Below are 21,571 nucleotides of genomic sequence, written 5' to 3' on the forward strand. Positions count from 1 at the left end.
AATAAACAATTCTAGCTTTTGCTTTTCACGATCTTTCTTCTAGCTTCGAAAATTACGAACTCCCAAACAAACATTCAATCAACGCCTTTTTCAAATCGTTTATGATTTAATTTCGATAAAATAACCTTCTTATTTTTCTTTTTCGCCAATCTGAAAAGAAAATACGACGTAGGATATGTGCCTATAATATAGTATTACCCAAACTAAAACACCTTACTTTTTGTACTTTAGCCAGTTATGTAAGCACGCCTCATATTTTTGGTCTTTGTTTTGCTCGGAGCTCGGCTTAAAATCGGCACGTTCGAATCAACATTTTTTCACATACGTGGTTCTACGCCGCAGTTAACAGAACACACTAATGCCAATGTAAATAAAGATCGAAATACCATGACAGAATTTTAACTCTACCATGAGCCCAAACTGGGTAACCTTGAATCAGCACAATGGGCTACTTTATTCGATCGGCAAAAAACACGATCCCCACCCTAATGCACCAATTACATAACATAATAGCCGCTCTGTTATTTTAATAAACTCATTTCGATGTATAGTTTTTTTTTATAAAATTATCTGGTAGAGATTACACGTTGTAAAATGTAAACAAAACGTTGATATCGTATCCTTCATACCGGTTTAGAGAACGCACTCATTTTACACTCGTTAAAAACATGTTGCACATTTATTTTCATATTAATATGGCACATTAAATAAAGAGTGTGTTTGCAGGACAAACGTTGCCGGGCTGATATATAGCAAATGCAATATGGCGGTCTTGGCCTTGGCTTCTGAATAAAAATAACGATGTTTTTGTCGAGTCGATTTTATATCTGAGGAGCGCGGGCGCAACTTGAGCTTGTGTGCAGCTCACACACACAGAAGTGTACGATACACGTGTTAGAGACGGGTTGTAAAGAATACTTTTTATGTGCCGCCTCTTTAACCCATTTAGCATGTCAAATGGCAACATCACGGCCCACTTAATCTCTTCGGAGAACCAGACCGTAATAAGATGTAGGTACTTATAATATGACAGCCGTGAGTATCCTACTGAAAACCTAATCCCTGGGCGAAATTACCCATCTGTAGTGATAGATTTTTGTACCTTATTAGGTTCAAAAGAACGCCCGGTTAGTGAGACAGAATCTGAAGGGATGTAACCCTCAACTGACTGTCGTTTCGTATTATCTACATAAAAATCAATATTGTCCTAAATAAAGAACAAAAGATTATGATTTCGTAAAAGATATCAAAAGTGTAAATGTTATTTAAGAATTTCGATCACGAGCTCTACCACTAGTTCAAGCTCTGAATGTAAATTAGGTTAGTGTTGAATTTCGTTATGCTAAATGAGAGTAATTTATTGCTTTTCTGATGCATTATTTTTGTCACATGTCTATTTTGTAAATACCTATTATTCCACATGTAAAATGTATTTTTGTGGTAACACAATAACATTAAAAAAACATTTTAAAACCTACTTACAGAACACAGCTAAAATTATTCATGCGGTTGACTGATAACTGCTGATAAGAATTCAGTTGTTAAGTACCTAAATAGGTACTATTCTGTAATATTATGTTTTGCAACAATATGTTAAGTAGGAGCCGACTTCCTGGACCATAAGCCAAAGGAATAAAATTCAAAATCCATTACGAAATTCGTTATTTTAAGGTAACTTGATGTGCTGTCGATTGTGTCGGATAGAATAATAATACTTAGTGATTAATTGTGGTACCTATATCGTAAGAATAGCAACAAAGAAATTACAATGTAAATTAGCATGGCCGTAAAAAGTAAATATTGCATTGTTGGTTTGTCATGTTTAAATTGTGGTTATTAGCTTACCCTCAATATTGCAAGCTTGTCTTATTCATAAGCCGGCTTCAATGTTTTGACTCCACAATCTTCAATATGACTGACGTCATCTACTTGCGAATAAATAAGACCTTAACCATCAAAAATTCAGTGAGTAATAAACGTTATCCATATAGGGATCGGTTTATGACTCCCAGTCATAGCTGTGTCTAATAACAAACCTATTCTAGACTCTAGACTTGAGAAGACGTGTTATAATGGTTATTTGTACAACAAACACACCCACAAAGCCATTTAGTCAATAATTATTTTTGGTGTTTTCATTTTAGCTATTGCGAAAATACAATGCTAGGCCAAATACATTCTAAGAATTTGCAATAAAAGATGAAATGTTTAAACCGCATACACTACAACACACGAACCATTCTTTTAAAAAGCGTATTTAAATTTTAATGAGGCATCGAAGCAAATACCTACCATTTTCAGCATGTAATATTCTTTACAATTTTTTTGGTAAACGGCAACTCTGTGTGTTTTGCAAAAGAGAATCTGAAATATTGAACGATTAAAAAAATATAACATTGTGCGTTCCAAATCAGAGATTTGTCTCGCATCTCGTGCTCGACTGTACTTAAAACAAAGGCCGAATTGATCAAGGGTAATAACAGTACAGATTAAAATTTATTGTAATTTTCATTGGCTTACCAAATGTCGACCATCGAGAACAGAAGCAGTATAGTAAATTTTATACTCGGTGATCCTCTCACAAAATCAGTTCTTTTTTTATTTTCAAATACATAACACTGGCCACGCATACTATTTGTTTTCAAACGATATTCTCTAAATTCAAAAACAAAATGTTTTCTCCAGCCAGTGCTAGATTAGTCTAGTGCAACACCAACATAGGTAATCCAAAAACGAGAAAGGTACACATCACTAGTGTTGTTATTTGAAAGTAGACACCAGAGCTTGGACCGGTTCCTGACTTTCTCATTCATGAGCTTTCGGCCCACAGCAACCGGGTCGGCCCTCCTACCGAATGCACAGATTAAATATAATGTAGCAGTTTATGTTATGGCCAGTTCAGTATACACTGGTCTATAAATGCAAATTCGCCTATTAAAGGCGTCGCGGTGAAAGGTAAATATTAGAATGGGGCAGAAGAGTTTATTTAGGACTTAGTGGTTAATCACACGTTTATCGTAGAGTTGAATTTTAAACAAATTGAACATTTGTCTCAAAATGTTCTTGCTAAATTTCCCATTACAAATGGAAAAAATCCAATAATACAATTAAAAATTCTAAAATTAAACTTGTTGACATGAAACTAAAGGAAAAAAACAAAAAAAAGTTAATTGAGCGCCAAAGTTTTGTTGTTCACTTTGGGCCAAAACACGTTACGCACCACAACAAAGGTGACGTCATCGTCACCGCGTTCCGGCCCTTTTGCCCTTCGCGCCAAAACAGAACCCTCCAGTTAGATAATGGCGCGATTATGCGAATGTGCGTCGCCACAGGAAGCCTGCATAAAAACAAAGTCGCATCAAGGTGCCTTTGGCAATGCCTCGCGATCGCGAAACGTGGCTCGAAATTGAGTGGTTTCTTTTTAATATTCGAAGGCGGTTACGCAACGAGTTATTACTATAGCGTGTGTGTGCGTGTTTTCAGACACACTGACACAGTTGTGTGGGCTCGATGCAGTTCTAATAACATTATCGATATCTGCGAAGTGACAGCACTCAGATTCAATCGATCAAAAGATTAAACAACTGTTTATGTTCTATATTTGTCTACATTCAATAATTGTGACTCATTTGCAGCATTATTATTGAATCAAATCAATCATACCTAATTGATGAATTTATTATGGTATAATAACGTTTGCAGCATGATAAACGTTACGAAATTTTAATCGAAGAAAAAAATGAGCTCGCGAATACAGTCCGGGTGAGATATTTGATCTAGCATTGGATCGATCGCTATCAACTTTTTGTGATGCGTAGGCGCAGCGGCGCCTTGCCGTACCACAGATAATAAAACCAGCAGTATCCCAACAATGCGTTGTCTCGACTCGATATTCACGTGGGCGCTAAATCTGTTGCATCACTTACAAACCGCGTCGCGTTAATTAACAAAACGCTAATTCAAATTTATAGACACATAATTAACATGTAACCCACAACAACACGGTACTAAAATGCAAATCGCGGTAAATAAGATCGTAATCACATTTTACAGTACAAACTAAATGTGTTTTCCGGCCTTTTAAAACAATAGTTTTATTACGTGATACAAGGTCAATAGCAAAGTTCCGAACATTAATTCACGTCGGCTCTGATATAGTTAATAGAGATGGGCCGACTAGTCGCCGACTAGTCGGGAAAGCAGACTATTCGGCATCATTTGTAGTCGGCCGACTAGTGACGACTATTCGGCAAAATATGCCGATTATAATCGGCGCATTACAAAATTAAATATGTGAATGAAATAAAACTCATAATCACCAAGATGATTATGAGGTAGACCAAGGGCGTTTATCTAAACCACTTTTTACTGCAAAAAACAGTCAAAAGTGGATTCACCTTATTTAAAATTTTGGCAATCAGTCTAAATTCATACAAAGTTAAGATTAGTTAAAAATACCAGGAAATCATCACAAATATTATGTAAAGTTTATGCAATTTGTCCATATATAAAAATTATGACACTTTTTTTTCGAGGAAATAATGCATGGAAATGCATATCAATAGTGGTAGATTATGTGGGGCTCCTCTCATTGGAAGGATGAGGAATACCCACATAAATAACCCCTGAGCTCCGTCGATCGCCTTAGTGTGAAGAACTATAGGAATCGGGACAAAGCCATCAACTATCACAGTCCGTCCCGGCATATGCCCACCTGTATGGTGGGCCCTGCCTATCCGACGGTAGTGGTAGTCCGTGCTATGCAGGCAGGGGTACCCCCACGCAATCAGCTCGCTGACCATCACCGTGGAGGGTGGAGAGGAATCAGTGGGCCTAGGATGCGCGTCGCGATAAGCGGTTATCACGCCATTTTATCAATTTTTCCCATACAGTTTGACGTGGATAAGAATATTCCGGCGCGCATCCTAGACCAGCAGGAGCCCTGACCTCCCGCCCTGAGCTCCCCTGACCCCTCCGCCGTCGAAAATTATGACATCTACCTTAGGTACTGATGGTGATTGTTATGTTGCTTTTTATTTTTTCTCATATTAAAGAAATGTTATTTCTCAAGAAGTTTTATTTCTCTTATGAAATCTAGATATTCTTATTTCTTTGAGAAATCTAGATATTATTCTTCACAAGTAAGTAGGTATTAGAATGATCGGCAATGCCGATTAGTCGGCCGACTAGTCGGCAATTTGAAAACCGATTAGTCGGCTAGTCGGTTAGTCGGCAAAGACCATAGTCGGCCCATCACTAATAGTTAACATTTTTGTTGGCAGATGAATGGTTTACAAAAAAGAAGCTAAAAGCGCCGATAGCTTTTTTGCTATAAAATGAGTTTAAACAAATAATATTGACCAATGAGTATCATGTTTCGGGTTTGTTTTTATCTGCGGAAATCAGTTGTGTGAATTTGCATAAAAACTACAAGATAGATCTTGATTCTTGACCCCCTATGGAGTTGGTTGCAATAATTATATCGATACAAATAGATAATAATCTTCCTGTTTTGGAGATAATACCTACGCTTCTTGTACCAACTCAAACTGAAGTGGACTTTTTTAGTTATTAATAAGTGCGATGATGAATCATCAAGTTTATGTAATTACTTCGCGTCTTGCAAACGCGAATGCGAATGTGTTGTTAGAGCGAGACGTCTAACCTCCGTCAGTCGCGTTTTAAATAATGCATCACCGCGATGTAAACACCGAAGACCTTGGCCTCGCCGAACAATGGGGCCCACTAAATTCGATTACCTAACCGATGCGCCGGTTATTTTGCTCACGATTTTTTTGGGCATAAATGCGTAATACTGGCCGCTTGACCGGACATTCTTAAAAAGTAAAAAAAAAACCATTATGTTGATTTTTTTTTTGTTTGCGATCGCGAAGCCAGATTGCTTTATGTTTTGATTGAAAACCGGACCGTTTATTTTTATGTCTCAAGTGCATTCCAGATCGAGTGGACAAAATGATACCCATTATTTAAGCAATAATACTGGTGATATTTTCTTTTCAGACGACAAAATCACCGGAGATTATTCAAGAATACAAGTGTTCGAGTATCGTTACGGTTCACATTTATCTGTGCAACAAATAAGCGATATTATGAGGCGACTCCATAAAAATCTGTATCCGATGAAACAGCCAGTAAAATGTAACGGCGCTATAAAACGTCGGTGTACAAAATTATCACGCGTTTTACTTCGTGGAACAAATTGGAAAATTGTCCGCTAGATGGAGCCCCAAACAAACGGGTAATAAAAATAATTAGACAATTAGTGAGTGGGGGCAAGCGACGTCGGATGCTATTGTATGTAAAGCGGAGATAAGTCGATCGAGCGTGACTGACCACATTCATTTTCTAAACGTTTAATGGCTTTAGCAGACAGACTGTACGAAAGTAGATGGAACAATTTAGAGTTTAATTCAAATCGTAGACTAATTTATGAACTTGCCAGACTTAAATGGTAATCATAGACCAGATAAAGATAGAAACGATATAGTACTACCTCTTTATGGAAATGTAATTTATGCTTAGGTAGCTTCTTAATTTGTTTTGAATTGCTAAGTTTTGCTCGAATTCAGTGTTCCAAGATTCTGCTTGGTAGATTTAGTTGTTCCGATTGCGGAGTTAATCGAATGCCTGTCAAAGATGAAATGGAAATCAATCGGATAGCTTTCAAAATCGTGATCGTTAAACTTATTGAGTAACAAGCTTTCCCATATATCAAGATAATTGTGATAGTCCCAGTCGCAGAACCTACACATTTTCTCTACATTATACCCTGGACAATACAATAGAATTGGCCGAACTATCAATCCTTAGAAAGCACTGAGAAGTTGCAAAATAGCATATAAATTACACTGAAGAAAGGTGGGTGTAAGAAATGTGGTGTCTTGAGCGAAAACATGACAAGGGGGATACATTTCTCTGAATGGAGTATCTTTTTTCAAAATTCAAATACCTAGGTAGGTTGTTGTTTCAATATTTTAGCTTTACTTTCTACTCGACAGCCAAAATCTTTATTGTCAATGACTAAAAGGCAGGCATAGGGTGACCTTTCGCTTGTCAAGCGACTATTTTGAAGTAAGCTAGAATAGCTATAAAGAATAGGTATAATATAGGTATCGACATTTTTAAGCAGTTTTGACGTGGACAAGTCCAATTAGCAGTCGATTAATACAATGAAAATTCATTTAACCTGAAATGCGTTGACAACACTTTTTCATTTAGCGTAAAACATGTAAACAGACAAGATTAAGACCAATTAATGGTTAATTACGTTGATACAAATGAATCCATTACGTTTACGTTAATCTGACAAAGACGCGAAAATTACGCAGTAGCCGATTGCGTGTCGGACACGAGCCAAAACAACATAAGGTAAGATTTTTTATTATTATTGTTCATACAATACAACAATAAGGATGCTCTTGTAAAATAAAATATGCCAGGTGTATGTGAATCATTGTGAGACAAAGAAGAATATTTACTACGCATTTTAAGTCAATTTTCGTCACAAAATATGGAAATAATGTGCAAATTATATGTGTTTGTTACTAATTTTAGAAATGTAACCTTATTTTTCACCAGAATCCTATGGATTAAATAAGAACTATAATAATATTCTAACTTCTTAGATAGAAGGAATAAAGAAGAAGAGTGTTTTTCTAGTAAAGCTTACATAATATTCACAAATTAATATTTAAATTGCGACCGGTTTTGCCCGACCATGACCGCCGGCGGTATTGTGTAGTCGTTATATCATAATAAATTATAATAAATTCTTTTAGATATTAGATGTTTGACTGTAAACTCTCTAGTTTTGGAAATAAAAAATCATGGCAGTTACCTACCCGGCCCCAAAATAAGTTTGAAATGATTAGCGACTTAGATCATTGTGCTTCCATAGAGAACGTCCATGAATTAAAAGTAAAACAGTAATATTTGTCCTAAATGTAGTTCGTTTTACATTTTTGCGATATTCACCGCTAACTGCAGCGTCACAAGGGTTAATTCGTGCATCTGATTCTAAATTGGGACTATTTTTAAATCAATTCAGTCTCCATTGGACTCGACTTCAATTACTCAGGAATTAACAGTGTGTAATCGCAACTGGGCTCAATTGAATCATCAAACGTCAAAAACATTTTGTTCGGCAAACAACGTTTGCCTGCGCGGGATTCTTTCGACGAACGTTAGACGAATCTTCATCTTAATTCAAATACAATAGAAGCTAGAATTCTTTGTGGCTTTGTGTGGAGTGACTAATATTTCTCCCATCGTTTTCTAAAGTGCATCCAGCTATAATTTATGGTCGTTAGTTTTATTCGGTTCTTAATTGTTAGTGCTGAAAATATCTACTGTACAAACAAACCTACACGTCACAACTCACTCCTAACTTTGTGAAATAATTTGGACCTAGATCAATGCATGTGGCAATGTTTACAAAATATTGTAGGTGACATTTTGTCTCTGTTACAATTATTTACGGTAATTGGCTCTCGTTTGCGAATGCCAAAGCCGTATCAGCGGCAGTGCTAAATGTCACAAGTCTGACCACGCACAGTAAGGAAGTCTCCGTCTATAATACATAATAATATTAAGTGCATTTTAGCCAGCGCCTTAATAGACCAATAATCACCACTTACATCTAAAATACACGACTCGGATAATCTTTTAGCATTTTTTTTCCTTAACGACAGCTAATGCATTAATCAACAGACGTAATTTATATGTTTGCGTTGGCTATTCAAGCGTCCAGAGTAAAGATTATGTAACCAGGATACAGGCATAATAATTTTCACATTTAGCCCGCGCCGGCGAAGGTATTAAGAGTTACATCTCTTTTGCACTGTGGGAAACGTTACGTAACCAAACCGGTTGCGAAACGAAGATAAGCAAGCAGTAAAACAATATTCCTCAGGATGAGATCGTAAAAATAGCGCGGATTTTACAAAAAGAAACATCTCAACTCAAATTTAATTGCTACCATTATCACTGACCATAATTAGCTGTATCAAGTGTTGCCAGTCGGGTCTAGTCAGAAATTACCAGAAAAATAAAAAAAAAAGTAACCTTTTTGAATAAAAAGTAACCTTCATACGGGGGGGGGGGGGGGGTCGCGTTGATGGTGTGGGGTGGCAAGGGGAGGAAAAAAAATAACAATATCATATAAAATCTGAAAAATGAACAAGAGGAAAAAAAAATTTACTGGGNTTATGACATAATTTTTAAATTGTCACTATTAATATTTTTTACTGAATAACCTGTAAAGTTAATTTTACAATTTCTGAAAAATCACCTAAAAGTAACCTTTTCATTAGTGTAACCTAAAAGTAACCTAAAAGGTTACAAAAGTAACCTTCTGGCAACACTGGCTGTATGCGAAAAATAAAGCCGTCAGTGCCAACACTCCCAACTTGGAATAGATCATTTATTTTTTTAATTCTTGCAGCGAAGTTTATGTTGCGACGAGCATGTTATTGCGTAGCATTCATTTTGCAGTTATGCACGGTTGTTACTTAATTTGCACCTCGATAATTATTTACTTATTACATATGAATTATTTACAAATGCATTTTCAAGCGTACAACCGTTTATGCCACTTTTATGAAGTTTTTCAATCAAACCAAAATTGCTTGGGGATATTAAGAAATATCAAAATTTGCACGTCGCAGTTAACTTGGACATACATTTCATATATATTAAAATGTTGAATATTAACAATATTTGAAGTTACAGGTATGTTTACGGCAGGAAGTTAGTGTCCACAACATTGTGACCTCAATAGTTGGCACACGTAACATAGGCATAGACAACAAAGTATCCATTGAGAATGGTTAGTACACAACTATAAATAGAGTTTATGGCATGCCAAGACGATAGCAGAAACTAAGTATGAGTTTTTACGTAACCAATGCTCATGCAGACGATGCGCTTGGATCGATCACGTTCCGGACGCCATAAAACAATTTTGATGGCCGAGACGGTGTTACATTTTACAACCAAATTTTATAACATTAAATCGCATATCTTTACCTTCAAACTTATCTCGTTCCAAAAGTTTAATATTGCAAAAGCAAGAGAAATTCTAATAACGTTCTCGCAGTTGATATCGTATCAAGTGAAGCAGTCAACGCAACAATAAATCTGGTGCCCAAACGTCATACACAGCACATTGCAGACAGCAATAATTCCAAGCAGATATATTACAAGCAATTCATTCGCTCAACGGTCATTTATGCGGACTCCAAGGATCAAGCTCGGGGCTATGCAGCAAATCTGTCTGGGAATTCACATTGAATTTAATCGGAACACAAACAGGCGAACCGCAAAATCGGACAGTTTACCCCAAACATGGATAGCCCAATGAGACCTGAAAATGTACTGCAATGCCAATGATTATTATTGGTGAAAATATCAACACTAAGAAACAATATTTACTTTCACTTCCACTGTTTCCATAGCATGTAACATTATTCACACTATTTCATGTACAGACAAAATAAACCATTTCTCTAGGAGTCAAAAGTCAGCTAAAGCTCGTAAAGCAAGCCCCCGCTGATGAAATATTACCCGACAAACAAGACCCCGGAGAATTCTGCGAGGTACTACGAGAAATTTAATCTTCACGTTATTAACAAAAACGTGGATTAACAAGATTTATTTCCTACGGCTCCGTTTTCCAGCCATTTTAACCTTTGAGAGGACAATGAACGCGATAGGTGCTCGCTGCTCGCTCTGTGCTCATTGAACTACTGAACTTTGCTTACCACACTGCCTCACTGCATTCACATTCCTGGTTTGACGACGTTTACTACATAAATAACCACTAAGCAGTATAATATAAACCGTGCAAAACAATTACGTCTGGATTAAGGCAGACCAGTTTGGCGTGTTATTGGCAAGTTTTCGAGCTTGGAAAATGAGAATCCGAGAAACAATGGCTTAATTTATACTGCGGTTACATTTGCATCGGCGAACAATCGCATGCAAGTCTCTAATTCAAAAGTATGAGGCGAACGAAAGTGATGGTCGGCACGGCAACGTCGCGCCTTCGGTTTATATTTAACTGGGAACATAAAGCTTCGCTTACAAATTTAATTGCATTGACGATCGCCCGCCGCGCGACGCAAATAGCCACGGCTCGTCCCTGAACCTACCCGAACTTTCTCCTCGCTGCACTGTGAATGCTGTGAAAATATTTGTTGGTTTGTTTTTAAACAGGGTCTAGCTAGCTAGACTCTCGGCTGTCGAACTTTAGCCCGCGCTTTAACATCTAGCTTCCCTTTGCTCTCAAAAACAAAACGTTCGAAATCACCAATTCAGGTTCAGACGAAACCATCTTAAAACTTACACCAGAGGCTGGCGCATACATATTATAGCGCTGGTCAGCTCCGTCTGGCGAACACAGAACTTCGAGGAGTCATTTCGAGAATTAATGGTTAAATTATGCATAGTCCGCTCTAAATTGTCGTTGGTCCGCCATTCGACTGCGTAATGAACTTAACTGCAATGCTGACCATGTACGTGGGGTGACGATAAAATATAGCGCTTAATACACTTAATAGAATTGGAAACCCATTCCACAATAATCATATCTCATGGTACAAATTGAGATAAGTGAATAGACTCCTCAGATGACTGCACTGAGAGGTTTTGCATATGGAACGTGCTAACGCCTTTAATGGCCATTAATATTTCCGAACTGCGAATGCATTGTTGAGTCGCATCGATCATTTACAGCGTGAAACTGAGCGCAGAGGGAGCGCGGCTGTGTTGTGTTGCACTCTGGCGGGCACATTGGTACGTGCCCACATGCGTATCAACAACACAATGCACACGTAAATACATCTTCGCCCGACTCCACTATGCATAATCACGTGAATTTGCAAGTAAAATGACGAGTCACGGCACTTTTTAAGCTTTGCAAATGTAAAAACGCAGCATTGTTTCATGTAACCCAGGGTTTTGGTTAAGTTTTGCGTTCTGCAAATGACTAAGTTGGTGACAATGGGTACGTGGCCGTGAAGTTTGGACAGATGGACAGAAGGGTTCGGAAGGGTTCTGTTTGGATGCAATTTATGCAGGCATGCGCCGTTGCGTCGATCACGCCCTAAAAACGGCGCTAACGAGCCGTGGCGGCCACTGCCGACGGCCTGGGAACGGAAATCGCCTCCCCTTACCGGAGGAAAACTCACACAGTCTTCAGACAATAATAATCGTGACCACTTTGACTTGATTTCAAGCCATATTACTGCCTATAAAGACTGGTGTTGGCAACGTTACATCATTACGTACACAAATTGCAGACCGCTTATTTAACATGTGTGGATTGTGATTAAGCGCATTCAATTCAATCAGGGTTGATTTGTGCGACGCATATTGTCATTTATAAGTCTGTTGCGTTTGTTTTCTTTTTAATCTAGCAGCAGAACTTGTTTGTTAAAAAAATGCGACCGCTTTGTTAGCAAACAGAGACGCTTTCGAATTTGTAAAAAAAGATGATCAATTCAATGTCGTGTGTACACCGGCGTTTTTATGCAAAGATGTTTTAATTGAAAGAAACCCAAGCGCTCGGTGTATTAAGTTATTGGTAGAAGAGATAAATTGAACTCGTTGCAAGGACAGTGAAAACCGTTCTTACAGAACAATGTGCGAAGCACAACTTTGTTGTTGAACTGAGTTTGTGCAAACCAACGTTCTTTGGATGTTTTATTGTCGTCAAATCGTTGGCCAGTAGCTGCTTTGTTGTGAGAGCAGTAAATTCTGTTCGTATGCATACGAGAGAGTGATGTCAGTGTTTTACGTTCTTTTAGCAACTCCCAGCGGAGTTTATAACTTAGTGGTGAAGTCAATTCTGAGAGTTAAGTATCGAACGGTTGCCATATAGTTGTCAAGCGCTGATTATATTGCTCACGATCTCAATCTTCTTTGTGACTTATTTCTGCTTTGCTGACTTACACTGAGCATTTCACGCGAATCTTTTGTCACGATCTGCTTGTAATGGCATAACCTATTTTTCTTGGACTGTCATCAAGGCATAGGTCGTAAAATCCAAGTGCTCTAAATTCTTTTGATTTGACACACATGCTGTGATATCCTCACTGGCCTCCCCACCAGTCGGTCGACTCCGTTTCACGCGCCACTGATATCTGACTCATTGTGGTCGCACTCAGACTGTTAAAGGGAGGATCATGGACTACTTTTAATGTTATTGAAGTATTTATTGCTCAATTTACTACTTTAAATGGGCTAATGTTTCCAAGACCATCTATGTCAGTCTGCGGCGATGATACATATTTTGGTGGGTCTCTAGTACTAGATAGATACTTCTTTATTGATTCCACACCACACGCGTGTTGATAAAATAAGTTGATTTATCAAAATTAAATAGATAATGCTATTAGTAAAACATGAAATCTGTTTTTATCGTATAATCTTTGCAATTCATAATAGATTAGACGCTACAGCGCTACACCCACGTGTATTAGTGTCTTTTTACTGTCACGAAAATTCTGAGAACGTCGAAGATACCCAAACAAGTAATTTGAAATTATATTTTATTCACTTGAGAGTTGATATTCGAAATGATCCGTTTTGTTTCACATTAACTCCGATATAAAATTATTTACAACCTTATAAATAGTTCTGAGCCTTAAGAAAACATAATACTTATGTCGGCACGGTGGGCTCGTCTCAAGGCCGCCCCGAACGTGATCAGACTGCTTTTTTGTTACCGACAAAAACTACGCGAAACAAACAACTGGCGTAAATTCCTTCCTAACCTGAATTAGGTAATTTTAGGCGCTATTTCACCTTAGGATTGAGAACAACACGAGTATCAAGACTTCGTGTGAAATGGAAATGAAACTTGTCTATTTGTCTATGGTCGTTCTCTGGCTGGCTTTGTCTATGGTCACAATTTTAAGGTTTATACTTTGACCAGACTAGCGTACAGTGTAGTCTTATGATAACTCAGTCATCGTTAAAAGGGTCTAAAAATCTACGCTTGTGCTACTCAAAAAATCTGGTCTGGTTATTTACAAAATAATAGTCTACGTTTCCGCTGAACAAATTGAAACTTTAAAGTGATTTATAAATTGAACATAGCTTTGCTGTCAGCAAACAACACGAAGTATTTTGTAGCAACAACTTTATACCTAATTCGGACTGGACACGCCTTCAGTTATCAAAACAAACCGGTTCTAAACCATTCGGTCATTAGCTATATTTTTTACCAACACCAATCCTTCACTAACGGAATTTTAAGCTATGATAACACTAACATTAATCAGTTGCGAAATTTACAACAGACCATAAAATCAAATATCCACATATAATGTTATTATTAATTCAGGATTTTATACAAATTCCTAGCTTTACTATAATACAGGAGTTGCAGTATATGAAAGAAGTAAGATTAGTCATCTCACGTGCCAGTGCTATCCCCGAAATTGACAAATAAAACGCCTCCGTGGTCAAGTTCTACGATAAAGAGACCATCTACCATTTGTGGTTCTGTGTTCCTTTTCCAGATGAGACAACAGTGTAGGATAGCTTTGTGTGTTTTATCTGACATTGTAAGTTCTTGTTTTGATTGTCCGAAAAAGATATAAAATTCCGTATTTCCTAACGTGTTTGTATGGCCATGTCAGACCAATGGCATATAGATGGTTCATCAAATCTTCTGACTTCAGTTGTTTCACAGGATAGAACTCACGTAAATCGGAGGAAAACAGTAAATTTTCCACAGTGGTAACGACAGCAAAATGATACGTTAGGTATTTTTACAAGCTCTTTTGTACAGTCGACCGCACTTGACTGTCTAAGCTTTGTTTGCTAAATCGCCCCTATTCCTACCACATAAGATCCATACTCGTAGCTTGATATGCTGGTCTGTTCATATCAGATCGGTAATGTGTACACAATGAGTGAACGACGCGACGACGCAGGCGTGGAATGCAAATTGCCTTATTTCAAATAGTAATTTCCTTTGCTAACTTTGTTAGCACATTGATATTAAGGCGACAGATTAGTTTGAAATTACTTTTATTAGAAACTGAAAATATTGTAGCAAATTATGCTTGGTAAACTCATTTGTATGATTATTTTCTTTGAAGGGACAATTTTGTGACAGTTTTGTCAAGTGAAAATTAATTGTTTGTTAGGTTCATTCATATTAATCGTTCATCGTAGGTAATTAAAGTACTTCAATGCTTGTAACTTTTTTGATATAACAACCAAAAACAACTGAAGAAAAAGTTGTCCTGGCATGTCTAGAAGAGGTCGCGCTGTTAGACCACTATTGTGCAGAGTTCTTGTAATGATTGACAGTTTTGCATGGTACCTATTTATTTATTTAATGTTCCCGGAACAAACATAGCAACAAAAACACACCCAGTAACAAAAGTTAGAGCTATTTAACGTCTTAATAAGTTGTACATGAAACAATGAGATGGCGCAGAAGTCGCAGCGGCGCGCGCGCATACAAACTGCCTCATTAGCTCTGTTTGGGTTCGTTCGAAATGTCGCTATTGATAAACGACGCCATATTTATTAAATTGGTCAAGACCGAGTAACGTGCATGCAGTAAATAAAATTTTATTTAACTGTCATACAAGACTTGAGACCTGGCGTATCGTAGTTATTTTTATTACTGGCAACTTTTTGTCAGTTATGTTTCTGAATTTGAATTTTTAAAATTGCTTTTCGTTTGTTTTTTATCTGTGGTTTTTGTTTGAACTTCCTAATTCATTCACGTTAAAGATTAAATGGTACTGACCGAGTCATGAGACCATCTCGACTTTATAGGTCAAGTTAACGAATAAAAGAGTCGTTGCGCGTCATCATACTCGCCCACGGTACAACAGCACATCATAATTATACAGTTTTGTCGCAAAATGGTACCTATTGCAACTCCATAAGAGTTATAGCTTTTAGTTTGTTTGGCAGTCTGTACAATCATGACCCAGGTGACATTGTAAATCCCACCGCACCTACGTTGATTATTTCATTCAACAATATGGATGCCTACATCGATAAAATACAAGTTTTAATATTAATTAACGATAAAATCTAACCTTAGTCATAGATGGACACAGCCATCGATCATAAAGATTCATTCATTCAAAATGATATTTTATTTACTTGCTAGTTTTTGTCTTCGTGAACGTCTTCCCAATTTTTCAACTATTTTGAGACTAGGAATTTCATAAGTATTTTTTGTAACCTGGAATTGAACCCAGAATCTCATTAAAAACTCTATATAACCACTGGGCCAGCCACGGCAGCGTTATAAAATAAACAAAAACAATGCATTTTCAGTGCAAACTTAGCCACGCTGCACACGTAATATCTACGCATGATAAGGTGCATGTTTTAGTGCATGTGCAAGCTTATGAGTAACACTTAACGAACTACGTTGTTGAGGTAGGTTAGGTTATTATCGTAACAGTCACGTGGTACCTACCTACTTCAACAAATACAAGCTGTTATCACAGCGGTGAATAATTGATTTTGCTATTGTTCAGTTTTCTATCAAGAAATCGATCGAAAAATTGAAATCGCGATCTTTTCATTCGATTATTCTGACATAGATTATAAACGAATACGAAGATAGACGAGCTCAGCAAAGATTTTGAGCAGATAAAGAACTGTTTTAATCAGTGCATTGTTAGATGAAAATGTTAATTAAAAGCTAAATTGTTTAATATCATGATGTAGTATAGCAATTGATAGGTACGTCCTACATAAAATTAAACACTTATTGCTACTATAACTGATGTGTTTTTGAGTACGTAAATTGTGTACACAATAAGTAACCAAAATATTAGATAATATGTCAATAATGTGATCAGGAACATTTGAAATAGCGTGTTTCAAAATGAAAATGTGCATCAAAACAACTGTGCAGTTGGATTTGGATACCTAGGTAGGTATCTAGGTGCGGTCTACAAAGTTGATTTTATACTTTTATTATCACTTATCTAAAGCTTCCTGATAAGATTACCACCTTGACAGTTTTTGAAAAGTACACGGTAACTAAATTTCCAAGATAACACTGCAAAAGGCGAATGTTTGCGAAAGAAAACCTCAATCAAGAGTTTGTGTTAAAATTTTGTTCACGTCTTTGTCAGATAAACAAAACGTTCAAAACCGTTTTCGGAAAATAATTTGCAAAACGATTACGATTTATCTTAATCCGATGCTGTAACATTGTAACCACAATTCGGACAGCGTTGTTTACATTTATGACGATTCGCAATCCAACTGACCAGAAACAAAACTTTTTAAGAAACCGCAGCACAAAAGGGGGGAAGAGCAGTTGCAGTAATTTTGGGAAAATGCCATTACGACGGAAAACGGAAACCAGCTGTGCAACGGAGCGCAGTTAATGCATGGAACCGGCGAAATTGCGTTTTTGGGGCTTCACCAATTTGCCGATCGGGCCCATACGAATTACACTAACGCCATACAAAAACTGCGGTGTCAGTTGGTTTCGGACGAAAATGGTAACACGAACCGTTTTCCGAAAATTGGTGTGTAAAGCGCACCTGTTTTATTGTAATGGCCGGTACAGTCGCAAATACACGAATTTATCGTGTGCCGTACTTCGAATATAGTTTAGTAATTTAAACTTTCCACCTCTTCTACCATCAATAACATCAATAAGTGTTGTTTGTCTAAAATTTTAAACCATATTTGTGTGTAATTTAAGTGTACATTTTTGAGTCATTAAAAAGTATTTTCAAGACTGAGTACCTACCACTAGTAGGTTTTTTAATCCTGCGAGTTTCTAGAAAAAAATAGATTTTCCAAATTATTATACCAAAGACATTTGAAAAAGAATGTGTTGTTTTTTTATTTTATGCAAATTTCACAAAAAACGTCGTTTATACCTGGTTAAGAAGATTTTAGAAGCCAGATATCTATTTTAAAAGAGGTTTTTACTAAAATATTTTAAACTTATCACGATTACAGAGCGCAGTTCTTCGTCAAGGCCGGCGATATCTTGTTTTTTGATCAGGATCAGGAAGTGAACGTGTTCCATTTAAAATGACAATAATTGCAAAACATCTATTCGAAATGCGTATCGAAAATAATCTGGAGCGAAACGCTTTTTTTGTAAACAAGTTGGCCGGTTTTTACACACTTGTCAGCAAAATGGATTGTAATGCATAGTATTTTTTATACGTTCATAATTTTATCATTTACTTTAATTATAGGTGCGTTTTCATTTATCATTACTGTGCACTTAAAATGAAGTTTTGAAAAAAAAAAAAAAAAAAAAAAAAAAAAATATCTAGATACGAATTTGTGTTTTTTAATCTGTGATCTGACAGTGCGTGCGCGAAACAAAATCTGCGCGTAATTCGCCACAAATATTTTTTAACGGTTTGCTAATGAATTAATGATGTTTGTCTTTGCTGAATATACCTACACGGTGTTTGTTGAATTAATATTACACTCGATTATATTTATAAATATTATTATTATGGAACCTGGTAAGTACAGTTGTCTTCTTCATGTATGCAGTTTAAACTTTAAACCCAATGGGTAATGTAAATGCGTGGAATTATCAAATAAAAACCCTAATTTACAAATATAATGTTTTTAGACAATAGTTTTGGGATTTCACGGTAAACCATTGAAGTTAACGTAATCTTCCATGGTATACTATGAGGTTTGTGTTCTTTTCGTGACGGTTCTACCTATGCACGATGCATGCATCAATGAACAAAGAAAAGTATTACTGGCTTTTGTTTTTTGTCAAAGCCAATAACTTGTTAATAAGTTCGTTAAAATCATAAACGTTCAACTATAACTTATGGCGTTAACGCCATCGGATAAAGGTTGTTATTGTGTGGAATTTCACAGCTATCCCACGGGAGTCGTATTATTTTTTCAAGATAAGAGTTTCATTACGTTTCGTGTGGTTCGATGAATGAACTTGCCAAGTCAAACTTTCAGCGAAATTAAATACAAAACAAAGCTGAAGTCGTATGTTTACATTCTAAAAAATAAAAAATTAGTAGACTAGGTATTTGTGGTACCTACTTGCAATATTGTTACGTAAAGAAGAAACTAACTTTTATTAATGAGCAATTGTTTAATGAAATGAGAATTTTTGTATGAGCTAAGCGGGAAAAGTTCAAGCACCCACTTTTAAACTCGAATATAATATAGGTACCTTTTACCTACTTCATAATCTGAATTTATCAATAAAAAGTTCTTTACAGAGTTTAATAAATAAAATAAATTCTAGTTTCCTGGCTTGTTTGCGATAATACAATGTAGGTAGGTAGGTACTAGGTAGGTATTAGTGTATTGTAGGTATTATTATTTTTCCTTATAGGTAGGTACCTACTTTATAAATGTTTATCAGAAAATTTTGCACCTACGCGCTAAGCGATACGCGTAGATCGTTACTTAGTCGCGAAATAAACTAATAAACACAGCAATTGACTTAATACTATCCTGAATCCGTGTTTAGAAACTGCTTAACTAAACTAGCAGTTTAATGTTAATGTAAAACGATTTTAAAAAGAGGTAGCCAAGTAGTATTTATCAACAAATGATGTGTATAACAGCGATCCTGCAAAATGTAGTGGGTGCAACTCTCCTATCTAAATAAATAGCGTAGCCTAGCGATCCGGCCGGTTTTTGAAACCCGTCCGGGCCCTTACCAACCTAACCCGTTCCCGCGAATAATGTTGGCCTATACGACATAAACAACCGAGACATGCATTTTAAATACATTTCTAACATTATTTGTGGGTGCAGGTTCAGTTTCTAATTAACTCGACGTTTTATTACTAATTCGACGACAACTATATCTGCACACTTCCGCGACATTGATTAATTATTCGCTGTTGATGCAAAATACAAGTTACAAAATAGGTAATTACAAGTTTAAATAAACAAGCTGAATATCCTTTTTGGCAGGTAAGTTGTAAGGCCGTCGGTGAATCAAAACAATATTAGAGAAAAATAATAAAATGCTTATTTTATCGTGAACATAACACACCATGATAAAATAGTGATAATGTAAATAATAAACCATCAAGCGAATCATGTCGGTACAAGTTCAGCGGGCTGCGTTCAAATACCTACAATAGTAACAAAATGTTTCACAATCCTCTGTAATCTGTCTCATCTTCATTGAGTTGATAAAGCAAAATAATTCGAGAATTAGCGAATTCCAATAAGATTGCAACAAGATAAATTTAAATAAAAGTTTTCTTACCTGATTCTGTCGGAAATGATTTCTGGTTTGGAGTTTCTCTTGATGGGCATGACAGTGTGTGTGGGCGCGTGAGTCGGGCTGGCGGACGGCTCGGACGGCGCGGAAGGCGGCGAGCAGGACCCTGAACTTGACAGGCTGAACGCTCGGGAGCGCCCATCGTTGGCGGCGGGCGTGCGGCCGGACCTCGTTCGCCTGCGTCGCTTCTTCTCGTCCTCGGCTCTGACTGCCGCTCCTGGGGGCGCCCAGTCCAGATCTTTCTTCAAGTGCCCGCGACCGCAGCGGCAGCCGCACGCTTTGAAAGCCAGATCGTAGCCCTTCTTCGTCCACAGATTCTGGTGGCGCTGCCTCTCAGACCACGACCTCGCCCGGCCGCAGGACTTCAGATACGCCAGTACGCCGCCTTCCCATTGCTCGAAGCACTCTCTGTGCATGTACCGGCCGGTGGCGCACGTGTCATTGTTGCATAGCACGCGGATCGCGTCTTCGATGCGCACCGGCTCCCTCGGCCGGAGGCACTCGCCAGGGACGCAGCAGCCGCGAGTGTCCTCCGCCTCCCGTTCGCCGGTGGCGCCTTGCCGGCGCGGAGCCATGCCGCGATCGCCTTGCCAACGAAATCGAACGTGCGCGAAGTAGTGGAGCGCGTCACGCGAGACACATGCTTGCCGGAGCGCGCGCGGCCGACTAATAACCGCGAGTGAACGAAAGCGAAATTTCAAGAGCGCAGCGCGTCGCCGCGCCGCCGCGCCACCCGCCTGCACGCGGGGCCGGGGCTGACCTTGCGGCGCGCGGGCGCGCGGGGGTGCAGCGAGGGGCGGGGCGAGCACGCCGCACGCCGGACGGCGCCGGGTGGGGAGAAAGTGCCGGCGAATTTTCACTTTCGCGAGGAGGAAGCGGGAGCGGCGACGAAGCGGCGGCAGTCGATGCGGCGTTGCGCGATGCGTGCTTTTCGGCTGCACCAACACCAACGATGCAGCGGTCAATCGTTTCGTTTTGTTCCCGACGCATCAACTTCGACAAGCATGCTTGCATGCATTGTAATTTCGAAGTCTTTGAAACGTTTCATAGCTAATAAATTACTGATACGTCATGTCTCGTCTAGGACTCAAATGTATCTACATAGGTGTACTACATAGGTGTAAGTGTACTACATGGGTGTCTAGGCTGAACGTAGGACCCTACAAATACTCGTAGATGGATTAATAATTGCTCAAACTCTTCCTGCTAATTGCTGGGAATTCGATTCCCGTAGTCATTTTAGAAAACGTTGTCCAAAGATCTAAATTGTAGGTTACCCAACGTTACCTACATCTAAAT

At 38.0% G+C, this 21,571-nt stretch overlaps 1 protein-coding gene across 1 annotated transcript in view; it reads right to left on the reverse strand.

Moving 5' to 3' along the window:
- Nucleotides 1-21,007, reverse strand: part of heca (hdc homolog, cell cycle regulator) — a 74,760-nt gene extending 53,753 nt beyond the window's left edge. The window contains exon 1 of the mRNA XM_028321809.1: nucleotides 20,258-21,007. Coding sequence (XP_028177610.1) covers nucleotides 20,258-20,847 — 590 coding nt within the window. The 5' untranslated portion in view covers nucleotides 20,848-21,007. The remainder of the gene's footprint in view (nucleotides 1-20,257) is intronic.
- Between the last annotated feature and the right edge of the window lie 564 nt (nucleotides 21,008-21,571).

This window comes from Ostrinia furnacalis, unplaced genomic scaffold, assembly GCF_004193835.3.
Source record: "Ostrinia furnacalis isolate ACB-3 unplaced genomic scaffold, ASM419383v2 OfSCF7580, whole genome shotgun sequence".
Taxonomy (NCBI): Eukaryota; Metazoa; Arthropoda; class Insecta; order Lepidoptera; family Crambidae; genus Ostrinia; species Ostrinia furnacalis.